We start from the raw sequence: 20,609 nt of genomic DNA on the forward strand, positions 1-20,609 counted from the left end.
ATCGTACAACTAAGATTCACAACTGTTAGCTAGGTGCCACAAGAGAGATGGCTGTACATCCCATCGATCGGCAATTGCCGCCGAGGATGGAAGTAGTACACGGTCCAACATCACAGCTCCGAAGCGAGTGAAGTAATCAACAGATAGGAACTAACAATAACTTACCTTCATCTTTTCGGATATATTTAAGAGCAAACGAGAGGTTTGTATCCTTTCGCTCAACAATTCGTACCTTTCCGAAGGCACCTCGACCGACGACTCGCAACAGGCGGAAGTGATTGAGGTTTACTGCAGAGCAACAGTCAGCATGATGAACCAATGGCTTTTTCTATAAACAATCGAATACTAAACAATTGTGTTGCCACGAAAGAAAACGAGGGAGCGTAAGCAAGCCTTCGGGTATGCACGATACAGCGGGACGACAAGATGATGCCAAGTAGGATGCAGCTCAGAGACAACGGGTAGTATGCAGGGTGACAAGAATCGAAATGGCCCAATGGCGATTTGGAGAAAACAGATAAAGACAAGGATGAAAATGAAGTTAGCAGCTGAGCCGGTTGACGTACCTTCGCCGTTGAGGTCGACGGGCTTTCCTTGGCCGTTGCCCATTGTGAGGGGGTCGATATGGTGGACGACGTTGAATTATCGTGAAAGGTAGCAAAGTCCCATGCTGAGTCTCGAGGTCTATTGGATGAAACAAGGGTGGAATCGGAGCGCCGTGGCAGTATCTGACAGGGCACTTGTCTTCTAACGGCGCGTAGAGAAAGGTTGAGAGATCGAGTTCGGTTTACGAGTGCGGTTGGTTTGTGTTGGTTTCGGCAGTGTTGATAGTAGCGATGATGATGATGATGGCAAGAAGACCAGGTTCGCAGGGGTACAGCAGCGACGGCGTGGCAGACGCAAATGCAGCTCAAAAGTCAGCGAAGCAAGACGAGGCTTGGCCTGGCTGGGTTTGGTTTGGTTTAGGACTGGGCGCTTGTGAAGTAGAAAGTCGAATCGGGGTGCGGACAGCGGAGCAGGGTCTGGACCTTAGCGGGCGGCGTAAAGCACGGGAGGCGAGGATCGGATTATTATTTTTCGCAGCGCAGCGCTTTTCGTTTCGTTTTGTAGAGGAGAATTAGGACGTCGTTCGGGGGGGTTAAGTGGCGGCGGGAAGTCGACGAGACGGCGTGCGACTTTCGGGGGAAGAGAGGGGGGAGAGTAGGTCTTATTTGAGGGGAAGAAAAGGAGGAGGTATAGGAAGGCCTAGCGAGTAGGAGGGGGTCTGCTTGTGGAGGCGTTTCGAGACGTGGGATGTCAAGTCAAAGTTGCTCTAGCTTGGGGGGATCCTAGCCAGGTCGAATTTTTGAATTGTAGGTGAAGGTCCCAACCTACCTACCTAGGTACAGATACCTACTATGTAGGTAGTAAGGAAGGTAATAGAAACAAAGGCCTTGACTTGAATTGGCTTAGATTTGGTGGAAATTCCGGTTCCAAGGAGGAGAAGAAGAAGACGGCGAAGACAAAAAGAAGATTCAATGGGCCGAGTGAAAATTCAAGCAGTGGAAGGAGGGACCTAGGTACGGTGTAGGCAACCTTAGTACCTAGGTGGTATAGTGACCAGTAGGTGTTGAGACAGCGATGGATAGCGGTGCTGTAGTGGGCAGCAGTCCATTACGTGCTAATTAATGGAAGAGGGAGAGGCCCGGAAGACTCAACTGAGCTAGTAGCTGACCGTGGAGTAGATAGGAGGGTCCTTCTAAAAGATGGAAGGGAACGTAATCTGCAAGCTGTCGAATCAAACAGTACCCAGGAACAGTCTACAGCAATTGCTTTCAACAATTACGGCAGGGGAAAAGAGCCACACCGTCGAAACAAAGAAGGAATGATGCCACTATGTGTCTGCTGGACGTACATATCAGGTAGGCAGAGGCGGGTATGCAAGAGTCCCTTCTATACAGGGTCCCGGGGTTACACGACACACCTATCGCAGTTGCTGTAGTTGCTGCAGGCAGTTTGTTACAGCAGTGTCGCCCACCTTAACTCGACTCAACTCTACGCTGCCAAAGACGATATTTGGTCTGTGCAGTTCATTCCGTCTCGTGGTCTGAATCTTGTAGGTCCCTTGTAGCCAAATCCAATGTTAGAGAAAAGCACGGACAACCGCATATCAACGGATAGGACAGGGTAGGGCAGAGCATGGGTTGTAGAGTATGAGTAGGTACCTAGCCAGTAATAACAATAATAGTGAAAAATACTGGATAAAACTAGACGGGGGACATCGCCAAATATGGGCAAAAAGCCATGTCAAGAGAAGTAGTGATTGTCATCGACAGTACCTACTGACATATATCCTAATTCAGCATCAATATCGTGACGAGTGAAACAGAAACAGGGGTAGTTATCAAGCGTCAAGCCAAGAAGGTAGCATATCATTGGAGAATGCATGTGTATATAAACACATTTTCTGCCTGCCCACCGTCTCGTGTAAGACAGCCAGACTTGACCTGTATTGGTGAAGCTAACTGGCATTAATTATCATCAACGGTATCAGTTAATATGTGCTACGACTGGATAGAGGTTTATCACCAAGAATCCTTGTTGTGAGACAAAAAGTGTTGTTTCGGCAGGCAGAGAGAATCAAGCAACAGTTCCCTAGTAACATGGGATGGAATGACCTGGCTTGGTTTGGCTTGGCTTGGGAGATCCAATGGCATTCAGGATTCAAGAGTGACGGGAAATCCCCGAGGGACAAGAGACGTTGTCTGATGGATTCAGTTAGAGGGTCAGTATGATTTGAAGCTTGTTGATTGTTGGTGTCTATGGATCTAGATAGTACGTATATAACTTACACAGCTGCATAATCATATCTTGGTCAATCCTACTTGCTGCAGCATGTCAGGCACATGACGAGATCTGTCATTGTCACAATAGCAGACAAGTGAACGTTCCCATCTTGATGGTCGTCTGGCTCAGAGTTGAGTTCGTTCACTCGGCCCCAGACCAGACCCATGACAAGGGTCCTGACTCTTGCACTTACAAAGGTACATCTCAGCGCTGCTTATTTTGGTGACCAAGAGAAGTGTACGGTACCCTGGTTCCACTGCCGTTCAAAGGAGGGTGGGCAAACGTCCCTAGGTGCAGCAGCAGCAACAACAACAACAACAACAACAACCAGTAGTGGCAGAGGCACGGATGGCTGGATGCCTTTGTATCATTCTTCATGCAATGCAACCATTGGTGCATCATCACCAGGTATTGGCCCAGCCTACGTTTCTGAAGTGAAATTGATGTTATTTCCATTGTTTCAGAAGCCACTGAAAACTGAAGTGTTGAGTAATTACAGCCCTCTAAAGCAGTGCCTGTTGTTCGGCGTGTCCGAAGGGGTAGCGCTTGTGGATAAGGCGGCGTGTGGCTGGCAAATCGGTCTAACTAGCCACTGACTGATCAACTTTACGATTCGTTTCGACACGTGCAATAATCAGAGTCAGAAAGAGTTGAGTAGAACGGAATTCGTCTGACTCTGTTGCCGAGGTGAACTCATCAGGTCGATAAGACAGGTAGCAAGTATGAACAGTACACACAGCGACCGACCAGGTACCTAAAAAGGAGGTAAACCGAGAACAAGAAGGAGTATTGTATCCGTACCTACCTACTAACCTGGAGGTAGGTAGTACCAAATGCTCACTGGGCAAGATCTACACTCTTGGCGAACGACCAACCAACTTTCCTCCTGCTCGTTCCTTGACCAATTAGCCAGCCCTTCATGTTCTGATGCTACCGACAATAAACATTCAAGTCAGTCGCGATATCAAGAAATCCGGATATGGCATTTGCGATAGATCGTAGTCTATCTGTGCATGGCTGAAGTTATCAGGTTCAGGAGCCTTATCTCAGAATTCCAATCAACTACCATGACAGCCCAGGCCTCATGTGAGCTACTAAGGCAAGTAAAGATCTCCACTGCTGCTGCTACTCCCATCAGTCTCAGCTCATGGCCCTGGGTTAATTTACCTGTCGGATAATCATCCCTTTTCTGCTTGGATTAGCAACATCATTAGCACGCAGCTCAATGATTCGACTCGTAACATTCAAGTTGAACCTTTTGATGCATCGTGGCGCAACCAATTACTACTGGAATCAATAGCCCAGGTTCGCACCGGCTAATAATATTAGGAAGGAAGCCGACACACGACGATCAAACCCCTTCCTATGTTATGTTTCGTCGGGGACTGGCCGCTGGCTCACATCGTCGTCGTCGCATATGTAGTCTTTCAACTTTCGCTCCGTCACACACAACGACTTGCCGACCAACGAGCCAACCAAACCGTCCACCCGGGCTGTTGGGCCTTGGGATGCGTTCACGGATCTCACTTGACGGGCCCCTGCGTCAGCACACATGTATTTGCCCAAATTTCGTACTGGTCAGACCGTATGACCCCAGCATCGCATCGCATCGTTCTGGAAGACTTCGCTGGCTTCACATGTTACAGAATGTCTGCGGCTGCATGCACATGTGCGGGCAAGCAAATTTCCTTGTCTTGGATTTACCGCAAACGCCTCTCATATGCAGATAAGCGACGGAGATGCCGGTGACATGTCGTGTTAAGGGACTCTTCATGTCTGTGGCGTTCCTTATGACTTATTAGTCAGGTCAACCGTTTGGCCTCCCACGGATTTATTTGCCTTATTGAGTACACCTTTTGCGGGTTCAAGACATATTGCTATCTGTTCGGATGGTCTCGGTTGATGTTTTCCTTTGTAATGGGGAACTTTGACTTACACCGGTCCTTACCAAGTGCCTGGACCTATTGCAGCAGCTGCAGAAAAGAATAAAAGGAAAAAGCAAAACTAATGTTAGCTGCAGAATCGATATCTGTACCTGACCTGTACTTAGCTGTCTGTGCCACCCAAAGGCCCCTGCTCCAACTGCAACGGCGCCCGCCTCTTTGATGCGGGCAGTTGGAGGCTTCAGCCAACCCAGTCAATTCACTAACATCAAAGAGATCCCAAGGGTTCATCTATCCGTTGATGCTGGTGCCTACTTTAACGGTGTCACGGTACCAACCTGACCAGTTACTCTAAACGTCAGCTCTGTCGCAAGGCTGTCAGTCGAGTGCATACATGTACTTCTAGAATCTGTAACTCCCGTTGGTTAGGCGTTCGTCTAATCCCCCCTTACCCCTGTTTCCCACCCGTGTCAGATGCCGATCCTCCTTTTTGTCCTTGACGCCGCATCCGTTTCCTTTGTCGTGATTGCATATTCGTATCGCATCCTGGAGGTAGAGCAATTTCAAAAAAAGATTTGCGGTGTAAATCATCTTGTTCACTCTCGTCCTGTAACTCACTGGGCTGCATAAAGTCAGCTGAAGATGATACTCGCTTACCTTTGATACAGATCCACGGCCGCGTCGTCAAGCCGAGCTGAACAAGGATGATCCTTTCTGCATATCTTCAGTCTCGATTTGCCATTGATTCGCTCTCATGTAAATCTGTCGTCACACCGAACAAGTGATCTCCCGTCTGCATTTCGGATTCGACAGGAAAAGAAAAGAGGCGGGAGAAGCAAAGAAGAAGTAAAATGAGATGTTCTAGAACGCGAACTACCCGTTGTTAGTGCCTTTCGGACGATGCCGCTGCCCGACCAACATTGAATAGGAACGCAATAGTTTCGCATGTACGGATACATTTCTATCAATAAGGAATCGCTTCTCCGTTTCAATACATTCTTCCCGTCAAAGCCTCTTCGCCGAAATCCATGCTAGTCCTATCTTGCATATAACAACGCATAGCAAAATGATCGTTGGGCAATCGGGCGACTCATGGTCGAAGCCGCCTTTCCCGTGGCTTTGATGCTCTTTTTGTTACTGTTTGGCTTCTAGTATCCATGCACGATACGGTTATTTTCATCACAATCGTACGTTTCGCACTCTAATAGAGTTTCTAGAGTACATGGCCAAGATCAAGTACTCGAGTTGAACAGTTGTACTACTTAGTAGACAGTCAACAGATGGAAACAACTGCGCATCCAAATTCACGGGGCTTCATATCACATACTTAGATGGATATCTCAAAAACTAACTTGTTCTGGAAAATGCCAATACCGATTTCGGTTCAGCGGTAATGTTTCCCAATAGCTGTTGGTTCTGCCTTGTTGTTGTGGCCGTAGTAAGTTTGCAACCGTTCGTGATCCCGAATGTCTCGGTGATGCCGCCTTCTCTCCCGACTCATCCCCTAAGCGATTGTCGACTACTAGTTTGCCGATGTTAGCTGTATGCCGTGAATACATGCTAGCCATAGACAAGGGAAAATTCTATTTCTCTTGTCTACTATGTTACACATAATTGTTCTCAAAGTGACAAGAGAAATATAGGATGTCTTCACGGCAGTCTAGGGTAGTCTGTCCTGCAGACAATGACGATTAGGTATGATCGCAGATGATGTTCGATGACGTAGGTTAAATACCATCTCTCCAGTTTGAGGAGCTTAGAAAGCTTTAGACTTGTCAATTTCACAATTCAATTGCCTCGATACCAATACTAATCATAAGAAACATACCTAATAACCTCAATTGCCTCGCAAATCAGCACTCTAATCCCCTATACTCATCCGCCATCATGTCTCTCTTCCGCACCATCATGCGCACAAGCGCAACCACCATCCGCCCTCTCCACACGACCGCACGCAGGCAAATGGCCTACAAGCACGACCAGGACCGTGAATCGCTTCATCCTACAGCGAATGAAAACTCAAAGTCTGGAACCGACGAGCAGATGGTGTCGGAGCACGCCGATGTTGCCTTTGACCCCAACACGACACGGCCTGAGGAGGCGGCTGAGAAGACAAGGAAGAAGACCAAGTCTAAAGGTCCTGAGGGGGAGGATGCTTTGCATGCAAGCGGTGCGAACCAGGAGATCAGCAAGCCTTTGGGTGACGAGAAGACCACAAAGACCAAGGGCGCCGGCGAGGAAATCTCAAAGGGAGGATCCAGTGGACGTGGAAGTGCACCGAAGAAGGGTGACTTGCCCAAGTCCAAGTAAGAGGAAGGGATGTAATGAGAAGCTTGTTACAGCTGCGAAGTGCGCATTGCATTCTCATAATAAGTTTTCCTGACAGGATCAGAGCGTTAATATGATAATTGAATCATATATAACCCAAAATCAATGATGAACTTTCTAAATTGTGGTAATTGAGTCAACATAAAGCCATATGCTTTGCTTGATGCCGTGGCTTGTGATATACAGCTCGTGACTGAGAATCAACCAATGGATGGCTGTGAACATTGATACAGCGCTTGGTAGTTGGTTGAGACAATACCTATCAAGTGTCTGTTCCATCGGGGAATTAAGAGTTGGTCTCATGTTCAAATGCTGAGAGCACCAGGGCATTTTTGTAGACAGCTCCGACTTGGCCGGCCCCACATCTCCGGGTATCAACCCACCTTACCGAAGTCTTAAACAACATCTTGTCATACACTTGAAGCTCTTGTGAATAGCGTCCTAGAACCTGATCTTGGAGGAAATTTTTGTATCCAGGGTGAAATGCCGTATAAATCGCATACGGCTGCATTATGTTGATCAGTTGGACTTTACTACTGTATCCAAGTTCCATACTCGTTTCCCATCCTGTCATTTCTCTATATCAGATGAAGAAACGTCCAAAAGCCCACAACAAGCCGCTATTTCTGTATCTCAGACTCTAGTCACGATTGTATTATCCATCAGTGTGAAGTAGAATTAAACTGTGATTTCTGAACAAGTCCCCAAGTCGTCTTTGGAATATTCATGCTGAGCATGGAAAGAGGTTGATCATCGTGTGAGAAAGCATGACCCGATGGTATCGGTGGGCTGAGCACAAAACACTTGCACAACAGTAAGGCCAAAACCACGATGGAAATACTCTTATGCTTGAACGGGGCCATGTTCATCATCTCCTATATTCACCATCCCCTATGAAAGCCAAATCCACTGTGGCTCAGACTCCAAACGCCAGACTATGCACAATGCTAACAATACGTCGTTCTCTAGGCATACATCATATCGCCGTCCTCCTCTTCGTCGTCATCCTGCACAACGGGAACCTCCTTCTTCTTCACCAGATCATGACGACATATGGGACACGTTCCCTTGCTTCGCAGCCAAGGTCCAACACACTCGAGGTCAAATTGGTGACCGCCTGGGCACGGCAGCTCAACCACAAGACAGTATTCATCTTCCAGGTAGGGAATCCTGCAGATAGCACAGTCGTCGTCTTCCTTGAGGGTCTTGCGATTCACACGATCGACCGAGTCGAGAAATTCTTGCGAAACGCCTGCCAGTCGAGTCGGAGGATCGTTGATGTCGCCCTCGAGGTTAACGATAAGGGATTGGAGAAAATCGCGATTGTCGTCTGTCGGGGCGGTCATTTGAAGCTGATGCAGTTGTTCCTGGAGAAGTCGGAAGAGAGCGGCTGTGTCTACGGGAGTAGGTGTCGCGTGAGGGTTGTGATGAGGGGTCTGGGTGCCTGAGGGCTCGGCGATCTGATCGAGGAGGGAGAAGAAAGAGGCCATATCTACGCGACGGCCTGAGCGACGGCCTTCGGCAAATTTAACATTATGTTCGACTATCGAGAGGAAAAATATTAGCTACTGAGTGTCGGGGTGGAGGGGTCGAGGAGGGGTTCAGCGAATATACCTTCGTATTGAGTAGCCATTGTGAGCAATTGCTGGTGTTCAAGGTGTTATCGTTTGATAAAGAATCGTCTCTTTAGATATGTAAAAGTCGGTCAAGGCGTATGTGAGAGGACAACTAGGCGATGAAATGCTGTCGTGGTACGGTAGGCGTGAGTGGTGTAAGACGCAGGCAGAGAAATGATGTCGCAAGTCAAAGTCGAAGTAGAAGCTCGAGTTGTTATGTGGGTACCTAGGTGGGGTAGCAGTAGAGAGACTGTGGAGAGCTTGGATCCCTGGTACCCTGTAGCTGAGCCACGATTGTGCAGGTACAATTAATTAGGTGCCGTTTGATGCTGTAACACCCTATGATGACAGCTTCACTTACATGACCTGATCTCACGACTTCTCAATGGTATTATTCTTTATAATCTCGATTACTGAAGGATTGAGTTTTTGGAAACCTTAACGTTTTGGAGAATCACTTTGGCTAGACATTTACAGTAATTCTATCACACAGGATGCGATGTTAGTACTGTACTGGACTGAACCTACAGTGTGGCTGTTCCTTGCCGCTTGGGCCATGGCGTCACCTTGTTTGCTTTTTAGAAAGACCAGACGAAGATCCCGGGCCTGGATGTTACTTGTATCTTTCCTGATACTTGATACCCTGATAATTGGAATCTTCCACTCGCAGTGCGCTCTTCATCTTCGTAAACGCTTCTTATGTTCTGATACCTGACCAAACTCTTCACTGCTAGAAACTACCTTGCTATTGTCCGGGCCAACATACACAATGTCTTCCTCAGCTGCCATCATTGGCTCTACCGGCCTCGTCGGCTCAAACATTCTCTCAATCCTTCTTGAATCCGACATCTACAACCCTGTCCACACCATCACTCGACGCGCTCCCAAAGCGACATCTCCATTGCTCAATGCGATAGTCGATAGCGACACCACCAAGTGGGCAGACGCCCTCACTGGCCTCAAGCCCAAACTCTCCATCGTTTACTCTGCCCTTGGTACCACCCGTGCTGCCGCAGGAGGAATTCAAAACCAATGGAAGATTGACCACGACCTGAACATCGAACTCGCAAAAGCCTCAAAGGCCGCAGGCGTATCGACGTTTGTCTTTATTTCAAGTGGAGGCACGCGCTCGTTCTTGGGGGCTTCTTCACCCTACGGAAAGATGAAGAATGGGGTTGAAGATGCAATCAAGGAGATGGACTTTGAGCAGGCCGTGATCCTCAAGCCAGGCATGATCATGGGCCAGAGAGAGACAAGTCGTCTTGCGGAAGGCATAGCTCAGAGTGCAATTAATGGTCTCGGAAGTCTCAGTTCCGGATTCAGAGACACCATTGGTCAAGACGCCGATGTCATCGCCAAGGCGGCCATTCGAGCTGCGCAGTTGGCGAAGGAGGGCAAGGCACCGAGCAAGTACTGGATTCTCAATGCAAGCGATATCATCAAACTAGGCAGGACCGAGTGGCCAGGCAACCAAACTACAGCTACAGAGACCAAGGCGGAGACCACTACATAGAAGGCATAGGAAGGAACGTGACGGCGTTGAGTGTCTTATTTATTTCTTGCCGAAAATGAAAGATAACTTGAGTGGTTGTAATGAGAGACTTGTCAGGAGTGAACTACAATCGTTTGGTACTTCACAAGGCGCATTTTCATGGTCTTATATGATATATTGAAGAGAGATGCTGTCATATAATTTACAAGAGTGTCTGTCATGGATTTGGTACAGACGATGTGTGCCGGTTGAGAGATCACTTCTATACTGAAGGGGGACAAGATATGACGAGAATGATGCAGTTCTGTTTCTGAAGATATCTCTCACTTTCTAGCGTTGTCTTACATGCTACTTACTAATCTCAACTGTTTTGTTTATCGCTTAGACTATTGGCGACTCAAACCTTTCGAGTCTATTGTGTACAACCTACTGAAACCTCAGATATATGCCGTGTGACACTCAGAGTATCCGTACTTGCCTATCTACTAAGATAGTAAGTAAGTAAGTAAGCAAATATGCCACTATTCCTCCGGTTCGCACTTCGGTATGGACTCTCCGCCGTGCCCCACCATTTATCGGATTGGATCTCATCATCAACTCAACTCCACCCCCACCTGCACTGACTACACTCTGATAATTAATTGCCATCAGCTTCCTACTCACTCACTCACTCACTCAAAGACTCACCTTTCCTCATTGCGGACCAGCCAAGACTTAGGTCTAGTTAGCTTCATTCATACAACAGACTCTCAAAGTTTCATAACACTCATTCTTATTATTCTTAGTCGACAGAAAATCAACAATCACTAAGCAAGACTGCTTCTGTGACTCTATCGCCCATCATGACCTCTCGTCCTTCAGTTGTCGGCCCGGACGCCGGTCCAGAGGCCCCTTATCCTCTTCACATGGAAGGCAAGGTCATATCTGGTTTCGGTCGCGGTTCTAAAGAGGTAAAGTGAAACCACTTTCTAATCTACTCACCTTCTTGTTCCATCTTACTAACCTCTCCCAGCTTGGTATCCCTACCGCCAACCTCCCCGTTGATGAAGCCATGACCCCCTGGATCTCAGATATGGCTTCAGGCGTCTACTTTGGCTACGCCTCTCTCGCACTCCCCTCTGAGCACCCCGACGCTCCCTCATCAGCGTCATCCAATGCTGCTCCCCAGAGTGGCACAGAGGACGCTCTTCTCTCAGCCGAAGCTCCCGCTAACCCCCCCTTCCACATCTTCCCCATGGTCATGTCCATTGGTTACAATCCCTTCTACAAGAACGAGGTTCGCAGTGCCGAGGTCCACGTGCTGCACAAGTTCACTGCCGACTTTTACGATGTGCCTATGCGCTTGCTCATTCTTGGATTCATCCGTGAGGAGAAGGACTACAAGAGTCTGGAGGCTCTTATTGAGGACATCAACTTTGATTGCGAAGTTGCAAAGAACAGTCTTGCTCGTGAGGCATGGGCTCCTGAGAAGGGCCGCGTTATCAGTGGCAAGGATGTAGGGGGCCACTTGGATGCCCAGTGGCTGGTTCGTGATGCTTAGAGACAGAGCGGGATAAACCAGGGTAAAGAAAAGTGACTAGGAGTTAGGGATAGAACAGCAGCATAGAAGAGATGCTTCGATTTAACGTATTGGTTATTTGATGTTTTGTATTTGTTAAACACTGCTTGGGTATCATACAAAACCCCATCTTTCCGATTGAGAAACATCGGGATTAATCACCGGTGAAATAGCACCAGAGCTAGTCTTATATATCAAAAGTATGTACTCCAGTGTCTTCCTGCTGTCTTATTCATACTACGGCCCCTCCCCCAAGGGCCAGAAAGCGGTCTCGCATTTGTCAAAAGACATCAAACAAGAAAGAGGGAATCAACGTATTTTAAATCCACAACTAGTCATGACCGACTAAACCGCCAGTTGCTGAGGGCCTTGGTCCGGTAAATACCGCGGCAAGAACTGCCATAAAAATTAGCTCATAGCCTGTATCAGCAACAACGTTGTAACTCACATTCATAATGATCATCATGGGAATGTCGAAGACATCTCGCTTGATGGTCCAACAGTAGGTGCACTCAACTTTGCCATCTCTCTCAATCCTCGAGATACCGTGCTCGCTGTCAATGCGCGTAACTCGGCTGCTGAGAATACCCGGTTGGATGTCTTTTGGGACGCCATGTTCTGACTTGATATCCAGGCTCTGAGATGACCGGTACTTATTGAGCCTGCAGCTTCTTTGTACCTTGCCACGGCTATCTTCAAAAGCTAGCTCGGCAAAATCTTGGTAGAACTCGACAACGCTGTCATCATCAAGAAGCTCACCCAGGAACACAGGTTGAGGGCGCCCGTTGCTGTTGTCAAGTGTAGCCTTCTGAGGGCGAGGCGTGGGCATATCTCCCTGCGTATTGTTGTCTGGCGTATTGGACCCATTGGTCGAGCGACCGCTATAGGTATTGATGTTGAGATTGGGCTCTTTCCCAAGGAGCACCTCCTTTGTCCATCCCGTCAACGCGATGAACTCTTTGTTGACAGCAGCTACTTCGCCCGACCTTCGACACACGATTGTTGGGGCACAGCAATGCTGCAGAAAGTCATCGTACTCGACCAATGTTCTCTGAAAGCATTTCTCCATGAAAATGAGATCCTGTCGGGTCAAATCTTTGGTACACGATATGAATGATGGTCGAATCTCTCCAAGGGCCTTGGCAATTCTTAATAGCTTATTGGCAGGCAGACGGTTTCGCAAGACAGCCACCATATTGTGAAATCCGGTGGTGTAAGGATAGGGCTCCTTGACGCTTTCGTAGATAGCGGCAGAATCTCTCTGACGTTTGCCAAGGTACGACTTCGGAGCTGCCTTGGCAGTCTTCGGCCTGTGTCTCTGCGCGCCAGGAACGGTAGGGATGCCCGCGAAATTGTGGTTTGGTGAGCCTTCCATGCCCGCGACTGAATGGGGACTAGCTGTGGCATCTGTACTTGGGCTGGCAAGACTTGTAGGTCCAGCCGCAATGGCATAGGCATGGGGTAACCCATGCTGGAGGTTTCCCTGTGCATAGAGAGACTGATTATTCTGGTCCATACCCGAGAAGTCAGCCCCTAACATGGGATGATCAAAGCCATTCGCGTTCCCATTTGCATTCCCGAATAGAGCCGCATAGTTGGCCTCGGTTGTTGGAGTTTGCGACATTGAGTTCTCCCGTGGTGGTGTCTCGGCCCCAAGGGCCATCTTGTTAAGAATCCCGAATTCCCAACCTGCATACTGACTACCGAAATTGAGGCCCTCAAGGTCAAAGTTGTACAGGGCAGGATTACTGGGATCAAACAAGGCATTAAAGTCCATATTTCCGGCGGGCAATATGTTGTTCATTGGCGGGTGCGGATTGGCGATTGGGGGTTGGAAAACTGTTGGGGAAGTTTGAGGATTAAAGGGGAGGCCCTCAATGCCGACAGGAGCTTGTGCGCCTGTTGAATAGACCGGCAAAGTCGTTGTGCTCGCTTGAGAAAAGAAGTTACTCCCGTTCGCAGACAAGCTATCTGACTGGCTCGCATTCGAATCCTGACGTTGTGCGTTGGGCCGTGGAGGTGTAGGATTGGTATTGGGGTTGTAGTTGGGGCCAAGAACAGGCCGAAGAGCTTCTGGAGGAGCATCGTGAAGGTATTTGGCCTTCTTTCGAACACCGTCCTGACATGCATCAGCGAGACCTCGCTTGATGCACCTCTGGCATGGTCTCTCATCTCCTGGAAAGATGTCAGTTTGAAACCTTCTTCTTGACCTTCAAGCACGACGATCTCAACCATGACTCGTTTCACAGAAATGGGTTGTGAGAAGTGCGCAAACAGTCAGCCAGCTAAATACTGGTAACTGACGGACTAATGAAAGGGCCAGACTTCACAATGGGAAAAAAACAGTTCGCGTCATGATGACTGGCGCATGCCAACAAATTGCGGGCATGGCCGCTGCAAGGAGACTTACCACAAGTCAGATGGGCCCGTTGGCAGGCAAAGCAAGCCCTGCGAGCCTTTTTCCTTCTTGGACGTAAAGGATCCTTTGGGTCGTACTTCTTCTTGACCTCAGTATTGTTCTGGTCTGCCATCTTTTCGTCGTCGTCTTTGATAAAAGTTTCCGTCTCGTCCTCGTTCTCAGACATAACATCCGAGACCTCAGCACTATTCTCCTCCATTTCGTGCGGCATGGTGTCTTAGGTTTTATATACAAGGCCTGGAGACTGACACAAGGTAATGCGACGGCTGGAATATCCTCCTCTCAGCTTAGTCGAGCCCGAAACTTTGTTTAGGTTGCTGCACACGAAGCGGCCCGGGAATGCAGCTTCCGAATCCTAGAAACCTTTTTTTGTTTCTCACAGTCTCCTCGTACCCCTTTCAAGCACCTTTGCGGAACCACACCTGTACAAGCTTCGGTAGCACAAACAAGCAGGGACAGGTACGTCGTCGAACGAAATTCGCGGTGCGTATTATTCACAGACAATAACCCCCACGGTGGCGTGGTAACGCGCAACAGAATCCTTCTCCTGATCTCTTAACCGTTCACTTATGCGAGTAGCGAAGATGGTGTATGAGCGTTTAGGGATAGCCTAAGCTATACGGTACAGATCTGGTAGGACTATGGCGTTGGGCGCAAACGAGGCCAGAGGGCTGTATGCAGCCGTGTCTGGAGTGTTAAGCCTTGGGTAATAGTGATACCGAAAGTGATCGGTCGAGCTCGTATACTGGATGGGGCGTATTCAAGCAAAGCCAATAAAGCACCCAGATATGATACACAAAGAGGCGTTCTCGTGCGACGTATAAGCAATCAATAGTACTGCAGGTCGCAGGGGAACCGTGAGGCTGCGAGTGTCGTCACTAAGGAAGGCGGGATGTGACCCGTGGCGGAGATGTGATTCGATGGTCGGTAGGAGGGTCGATGATCGTTTAACGCAGGACAGTCGTAGGCATCGGTAGAGGCGACTGGAGCGACACGGGAAGAGGAACGAGCGACAGCTACAGGTACGATATGGCTGGGGTGCGGTTGCGGTTGCGGAGGACGATGACGAAGAGGAACGGATGGGATGCAACTACCCGCGGGCCATGAGGAACGGTTGGACCTAGTGGTATAGCTGAATTGCCTAGGTAGTCAATCTAATGAGCAAAGCGCACAACAGCAACAGCAACAGCAGCAGCTCGCACAACGTCGGCGGCGGTCGAAGCAGAAGCAGAAGCAGAAGCAGGCTGTGGTGACTGTGTAGTTGAAAGTAGAAGTAGCGTCGTGCAAAGATGAGGCATGCGAACCAGGCTCGACAGCGGAAAAAAGCGCGGTGCGGAGGAATCGGATCGCGATAGTCGATAGGTAAAGGAATTGATTGAATTGGCCAAGTAAGACAGTAGGCAGGAGGGAAAGTCGAACGAGGCAATTCGCAGACCAAGTCGTCAGCAGTTACTGGTCCAATTCAAGATCAGTGAGAAAAGAGCCCGTCCAACAGAGGTCAGAGGTCAGACGACAGTGGTTGGTTTCAGTGAGTGTTGTAGGGTGTGGGGTTTTTTGGTGGTTGGTGAAATGGGATTTAGTGGGCGCCATAGAGTAGGCAGGGCAATTGAATATATGGAAGAATCCCGCGGATACAGTCCCATACATCAAGTTGCCCGTAGAGATTGATGAATCCTTCCATGGAAATCAATCGCGTGCTAGAGACCCCAGAAGTACCTGATGTATCGTACCTATGCGTAGGTAGGTATGTACTAGGTACAGTACTACCAACAAAGTGGATTACAGATTGAGGAAGTGAATTGCAGTAGAGGAATGGATGTGAATACATAGAAATAGACAAATACATTGTTTTTTTTCTTTCCTTGCTTGTAAGTGAGTATCCGTATAGCACTGAAGAATAACCAAGGTTATTCTTCATAATTGTGCATGTGCCTATGTGATGTCCCGAGGTGTTGATGCTACATAGAATCTTGAACAGGGAACATGACACTTGACAGGCCAGGCGGATGATTCAATAACCGCATTGTCTAGGTAACTTTACATGGACAGAGTGGATAATTGTTTCCCAGGGCCTGTTTGCTCAAGTCCTGAATTTGCAGATGCTGGAATTAATACAACCTTACAAGGCATGGGTATCAGCGGCAGTCAATGTGGCAGATGAATATCATGGTAATAACATGTTCAACACACTGATAATCATGAAAGATTTTGATCATGTTTGTTTCAGGTGGGTTTAATATCCAGACTAACAATACCAGTAATGGCTGATGCTTTGTTGTTTGTTTATGCCTCAGCAAACCGAGCCTATGGACAGCTACAATGAATCCATTCGCATCCGCTAAAATAGAGCCCCAATCATGACCAAAACTTTCCATTGATTGCGGGGTTCACTACTACTGTAATACGGTGGAGAGAGTAGCCCGCCCTGGGGGAAACTTGAGACTGTCCATTGGTCCGACGATGGCTTCTATTTGTAACTTGAAGTCCGTCGCAAATTGAGATCAGATTTTTTCGCGACTCGACTCTGTCATAGTTTTAAATACGAAGCCAGGGTAGCCATTGACTTGGCTATCCTGACTCATTCTTTGATTTGGCGGTCAAGAAGGACAAATAAACAACTAATTCTCCTCAACTTGAGTAGTAATAGTCTCGATCCGGCTCCGACTAAGAGAGATCCCGCTGAGCCGCTAGGACAACTCCATTGATCCATTTTGTCACTAATTTTCCAGCCATCCTTTGTGATTTGCTTAGGCTGTGATGACAAGGAGATCCTACTAAGACGTCTTATATCAAAGTTTTTTTTTTTCGTATATGATTAGAGTGGTATCCGTACCTCATCAGACAAAGATTTATTTATTCTTGTGTAAGTTTTCGTGCGACTGCAATTAGAATCAACGAATAGCTCAGGCTTCAAGCTGGTCCCTGTTGTATGATAGCAATTTATGTCTTGCTGATATACTTCAAACTTGACCTGTATTGGTACATTACATAGGTACGCATCTCTACTCGAGCAAGTGCAGAAAATACATGCTTGAACTTGGTAACGACCAAAAAGCACTAATGCTGTAACCATTTCCCACTAGAGACTAGCCATCTAGAAAGAAAAAAATTGAAGAAAAAAGATAAAAGAAAAACCCCTGCTCCGGCGACTGTCACCGACAGGCCGGTGTGGGACGGCCGGTGTGCAGCATCAAAGCAAGGTACCCGAAACAGAAATTGACCCCATGCAAGCAGCTGAAAATTGTAAACCATGTAATTTTGTCTTGATCATCTCTCAGTCAAGCTATCCGTACTCTGACACACTTTAGATGCACAGCCCAGAATATCCGGCCGTCCGGAGTGCTTTGCTTATGCCGTGTCCGGATGCCGGAGGTCAGGGTGGGGCGAAAGCGGAAGGCCGCCGAGGTCTGTCGTGGGCATGATGAATGCTTTGTTTGATGATGCTTTCCCATGTTGTGATCTCAGTTGTTCATCACGGTGAGTACTACGGCATTTGGAACCATGGATCTTTGATATCAAGGATACTTTATTGGACCATAGGTACCCTAGGGTCCTGGAAATGTCGTTAACCGACGCCTGGCCTCGGCGACCGAGGGTCATTATATGACATGTCCAGGATCTATCTTACACATGCCAAGACATAGAGTCGCAATATTTGTGTAGAAAACAAGTAACCGCGCGGACATAGTTGCAAGTACAATACCAGTTAAACTGATTCAGTAGGTTACTATTGTCTCCAATACCTGGTTCGACAAGCTGGAGTCGGTACCACTCCTCTTTCTCTCTTTCTTTCTTTGCTTTTTCCTACAGCTGCGGCTGCGGCCTGTATTGCGTGACAGCCATGTCACGGACAGCTGAGTTGACTACTACTTGCTTTTTGCTTTTTATGGCGGGTAGAAGCAGGCGAGCGTTCATCTGGTTGGATGATATAAGACTGCATATTATGATCCATGCCGCTGGCCGAAAACCTAGAGTCGAGGCTGCGATAGCCGAACATCATGGGACTTGCAGATTCTAAGTTTGGTTTCGTAGGACTTAGGAGGCTTAGACAGGCACCCTTGTCCGTCCTGACTATGCTCTTCACACCAAAGCCGTGGTTGGTTCATCTCGCACCTCAGCAGATCATGTTGAGTTGAAAGCCATGCAGGCTATCGTCAAGCTGAAAGATTATCGAACTCGTACCTAGTTGAAACAGCTGACATTCTTGCAAGCATATAACCTTGTCGGCAGTTTACTAGGGCCTACTCGTATGACTTGACCTGTTCAGGAAAGAAATCGCTTAGCACTTGGTTACTATCAAATCATCTTCTTATGTTTGTTGGCTATCAATTGTCTTGAATCAAGTAATGTCATGCATGTCTATCAACATCCAACTGCATCCCCGCATTTGCCCCAGCGGGTCAAGCAGATCTTGGCTGAAGATCGGCTTCACTTCCCCATAGACTAGTCAAATCTTGGTCAATATTCATTAACAGAGTTGAATCGCAGTGAATCACTTTGCAATCTGGGAATAAGCAGCGCTCAACTCTTCCTGGCTTCGCGCATGGGAGCTACTGTACACCAGCCTCTTTTGTACAACCGGCGATCAACCATCAGCCCACTCACGTATCTGCTACCAACGCCTCTTAATGACTAGCATTCTTTTTTCAGTGTATCTTACTGTTGTGCATTCATCTCACTGATGCAGTAGTCTCTCAGTTCAGGGGTGTCTGGCGTCTTTTCCAAGTGGTACGGAAACAAGGACGAAACTATCACTCATCGCTTTACTAATAGTGCTCTTAAGAAGTAGCAAAGTAGGCAACTATTGGCCGTGATTCGCTTTTGGTAACAAAAGAATCGATACCGGAAGGGCATCATAATAGGTTTTAGAAATACCAACAGTGTATAAGCCCGGTGATTGTTAAATTTCCTGTAGATCTGGCTGCTTAATAGGGGAAATGCAGCAGTGTAACCTGAAAGTCAGCAGTCTGTTTTATAACAAGATCAAGCCTTGTAGGTAAAGGTAGCTAGCTTATAGCTGCAGTGACAAACAATAAGGAGCGATAGGATAGGATGGGGTACCAGTCGCTTATCAGCAAAATCACAACATAGAAAGGCATTAGCAGCCAATGCACCGGCATTGTACTACGGATGCGCGTCCAAATATCCCATCAAGATCAGTATATGGTATCGCATTACAGTCCTGTCATGATTCTAGACACTAGAGTAGAGTAACTCATGCGAAGAGCAGTGTAACGTGCGGTGAGCCTGTCACAGTCTCTGTACAACCGGAGAAGGTAATAGGCCTTCGATTGAACTTACAAGAACCCCAAAGACTCGGCTAAACACAAGAAGGATCCTATATCAGGTCCAAGCGGTTAGCTGCAGTTGGTCAAGACACAAGTTCAGGAGATACGAGATTCAAAAGGCATGACCAAGCGGTTACTAAGACCAAAAACTCACGTTTGGCTTTTCTTGTGCGAGTGTGATTCCGTGGATTTGGTTCCTGTCTCAGTCACCGTGATGAGACAATTCCACAACTTGAGTAGGACTGTCCAAAGCCCAGTGCTCCCCGAGTTACGCCTCCTTGAGGCCTGCCAATTGTTATGTTTCATAGAGTGATGAAATGATGAGTTGGCTTAGCTTGCCCAGATCGAAGAATGTCTGATTCAATACTGGGCATAATCCTATGTACCCACGAATAGCATGACCAGCCAAACATGAAGACGCCAACAGGCACAATGAGAGCCCCCACGATCGCCGGTGGCCATCTGAACTCGAGCTGGCTGCTGCCCTGAACGCCTAATTCTAAGCTCAGCTCGTGGATAAGATTACTGCTGATACAGTGTCACACAGAGCTAAGTCTTGAAGCGGCCACCCTGACCACGAGGATGCCCAGAAAGGAAAGGCCGACTTGGTGGAGGCTGAAGCCATAGATGTTACCAGCGACAAGAAGGAAGGCTCCAAATAGTAGGCAAATAATACCGGCGTACGGCTGGGAATGTGCAAAAGTTGATACAAATCGGCTCGAAGGTGAGAAACTGAAAGGGGCGCAGGAGAGAACTTCCGATCGCGTTGATGGCTGTATTTTCCGCCTGCTCCGTAAGAACCTTCCATCTATCATCGCATGTTTCTTTCCGAGCTTGCCTCGCTTCGTATCTTAGCATGATAGAATCTCAAACAGTCCAAGGTCAGTTGATACAAACTACCCACTGTATTGATCTGGTCAAGAACTTACAGCATGTCTCAGGGACGAAAAGGACAATAGCTATTCATAGAATGCCTACCTATATTAGCAGTTTCCAATATGTTCCACTCTAGCCAACATTGTGCTTGATGAAGCCTCCCATCGACAACCCAACCGAAGGACTGACAAAGGGTACGACCGAGAACATCAGTATGGGCACCTGGATTATGTTGGAATTAAAGATATCTCTGACAGTGCCACCAGATACAGCAATGGATGCGCTACCTGAGAGCCCATCGAGAAATCGACCCACGATGATGA

General features: G+C 47.8%; 5 protein-coding genes and 1 pseudogene across 6 annotated transcripts; 4 read left to right on the forward strand and 2 right to left on the reverse strand.

Annotated features, from left to right (window-relative positions):
- Positions 1 to 6,493: 6,493 nt before the first annotated feature.
- FGSG_08630 (uncharacterized protein) lies at positions 6,494 to 7,139 on the forward strand. Its single transcript, XM_011321812.1, has one exon. The coding sequence runs from the start codon at positions 6,597 to 6,599 to the stop codon at positions 7,017 to 7,019; it is 423 nt and encodes a 140-aa protein (XP_011320114.1). The 5' UTR covers positions 6,494 to 6,596; the 3' UTR covers positions 7,020 to 7,139.
- Positions 7,140 to 8,080: 941 nt separating this feature from the next.
- On the forward strand, positions 8,081 to 8,485 carry FGSG_13328 (uncharacterized protein; the record flags this gene model as incomplete). The annotated part of the gene is made up of 1 exon (XM_011321813.1): positions 8,081 to 8,485. One exon carries the CDS (start codon positions 8,081 to 8,083, stop codon positions 8,483 to 8,485), a length of 405 nt encoding a protein of 134 aa, XP_011320115.1.
- A 937-nt stretch (positions 8,486 to 9,422) lies between these two features.
- Positions 9,423 to 10,166, forward strand: FGSG_08628 (uncharacterized protein; the record flags this gene model as incomplete). Its single annotated transcript, XM_011321814.1, has 1 exon — positions 9,423 to 10,166. The coding sequence occupies one exon, from the start codon at positions 9,423 to 9,425 to the stop codon at positions 10,164 to 10,166; it is 744 nt and encodes a 247-aa protein (XP_011320116.1).
- An 821-nt stretch (positions 10,167 to 10,987) lies between these two features.
- On the forward strand, positions 10,988 to 11,685 carry FGSG_08627 (riboflavin kinase; the record flags this gene model as incomplete). Its single annotated transcript, XM_011321815.1, has 2 exons — positions 10,988 to 11,095; positions 11,158 to 11,685. The coding sequence occupies 2 exons, from the start codon at positions 10,988 to 10,990 to the stop codon at positions 11,683 to 11,685; spliced, it is 636 nt and encodes a 211-aa protein (XP_011320117.1).
- Positions 11,686 to 12,048: 363 nt separating this feature from the next.
- On the reverse strand, positions 12,049 to 14,333 carry FGSG_08626 (uncharacterized protein; the record flags this gene model as incomplete). Its single annotated transcript, XM_011321816.1, has 3 exons — positions 12,049 to 12,099; positions 12,152 to 13,878; positions 14,114 to 14,333. 3 exons carry the CDS (start codon positions 14,331 to 14,333, stop codon positions 12,049 to 12,051), a joined length of 1,998 nt encoding a protein of 665 aa, XP_011320118.1.
- A 4,700-nt stretch (positions 14,334 to 19,033) lies between these two features.
- On the reverse strand, positions 19,034 to 20,549 carry FGSG_13329 (hypothetical protein; annotated as a pseudogene). The gene is made up of 5 exons: positions 20,340 to 20,549; positions 19,750 to 20,276; positions 19,424 to 19,460; positions 19,195 to 19,264; positions 19,034 to 19,065 (listed from the first exon to the last, which is right to left on the reverse strand).
- Between the last annotated feature and the right edge of the window lie 60 nt (positions 20,550 to 20,609).

This window comes from Fusarium graminearum, chromosome 2 (assembly GCF_000240135.3).
Source record: "Fusarium graminearum PH-1 chromosome 2, whole genome shotgun sequence".
Lineage (NCBI taxonomy): Eukaryota > Fungi > Ascomycota > Sordariomycetes > Hypocreales > Nectriaceae > Fusarium > Fusarium graminearum.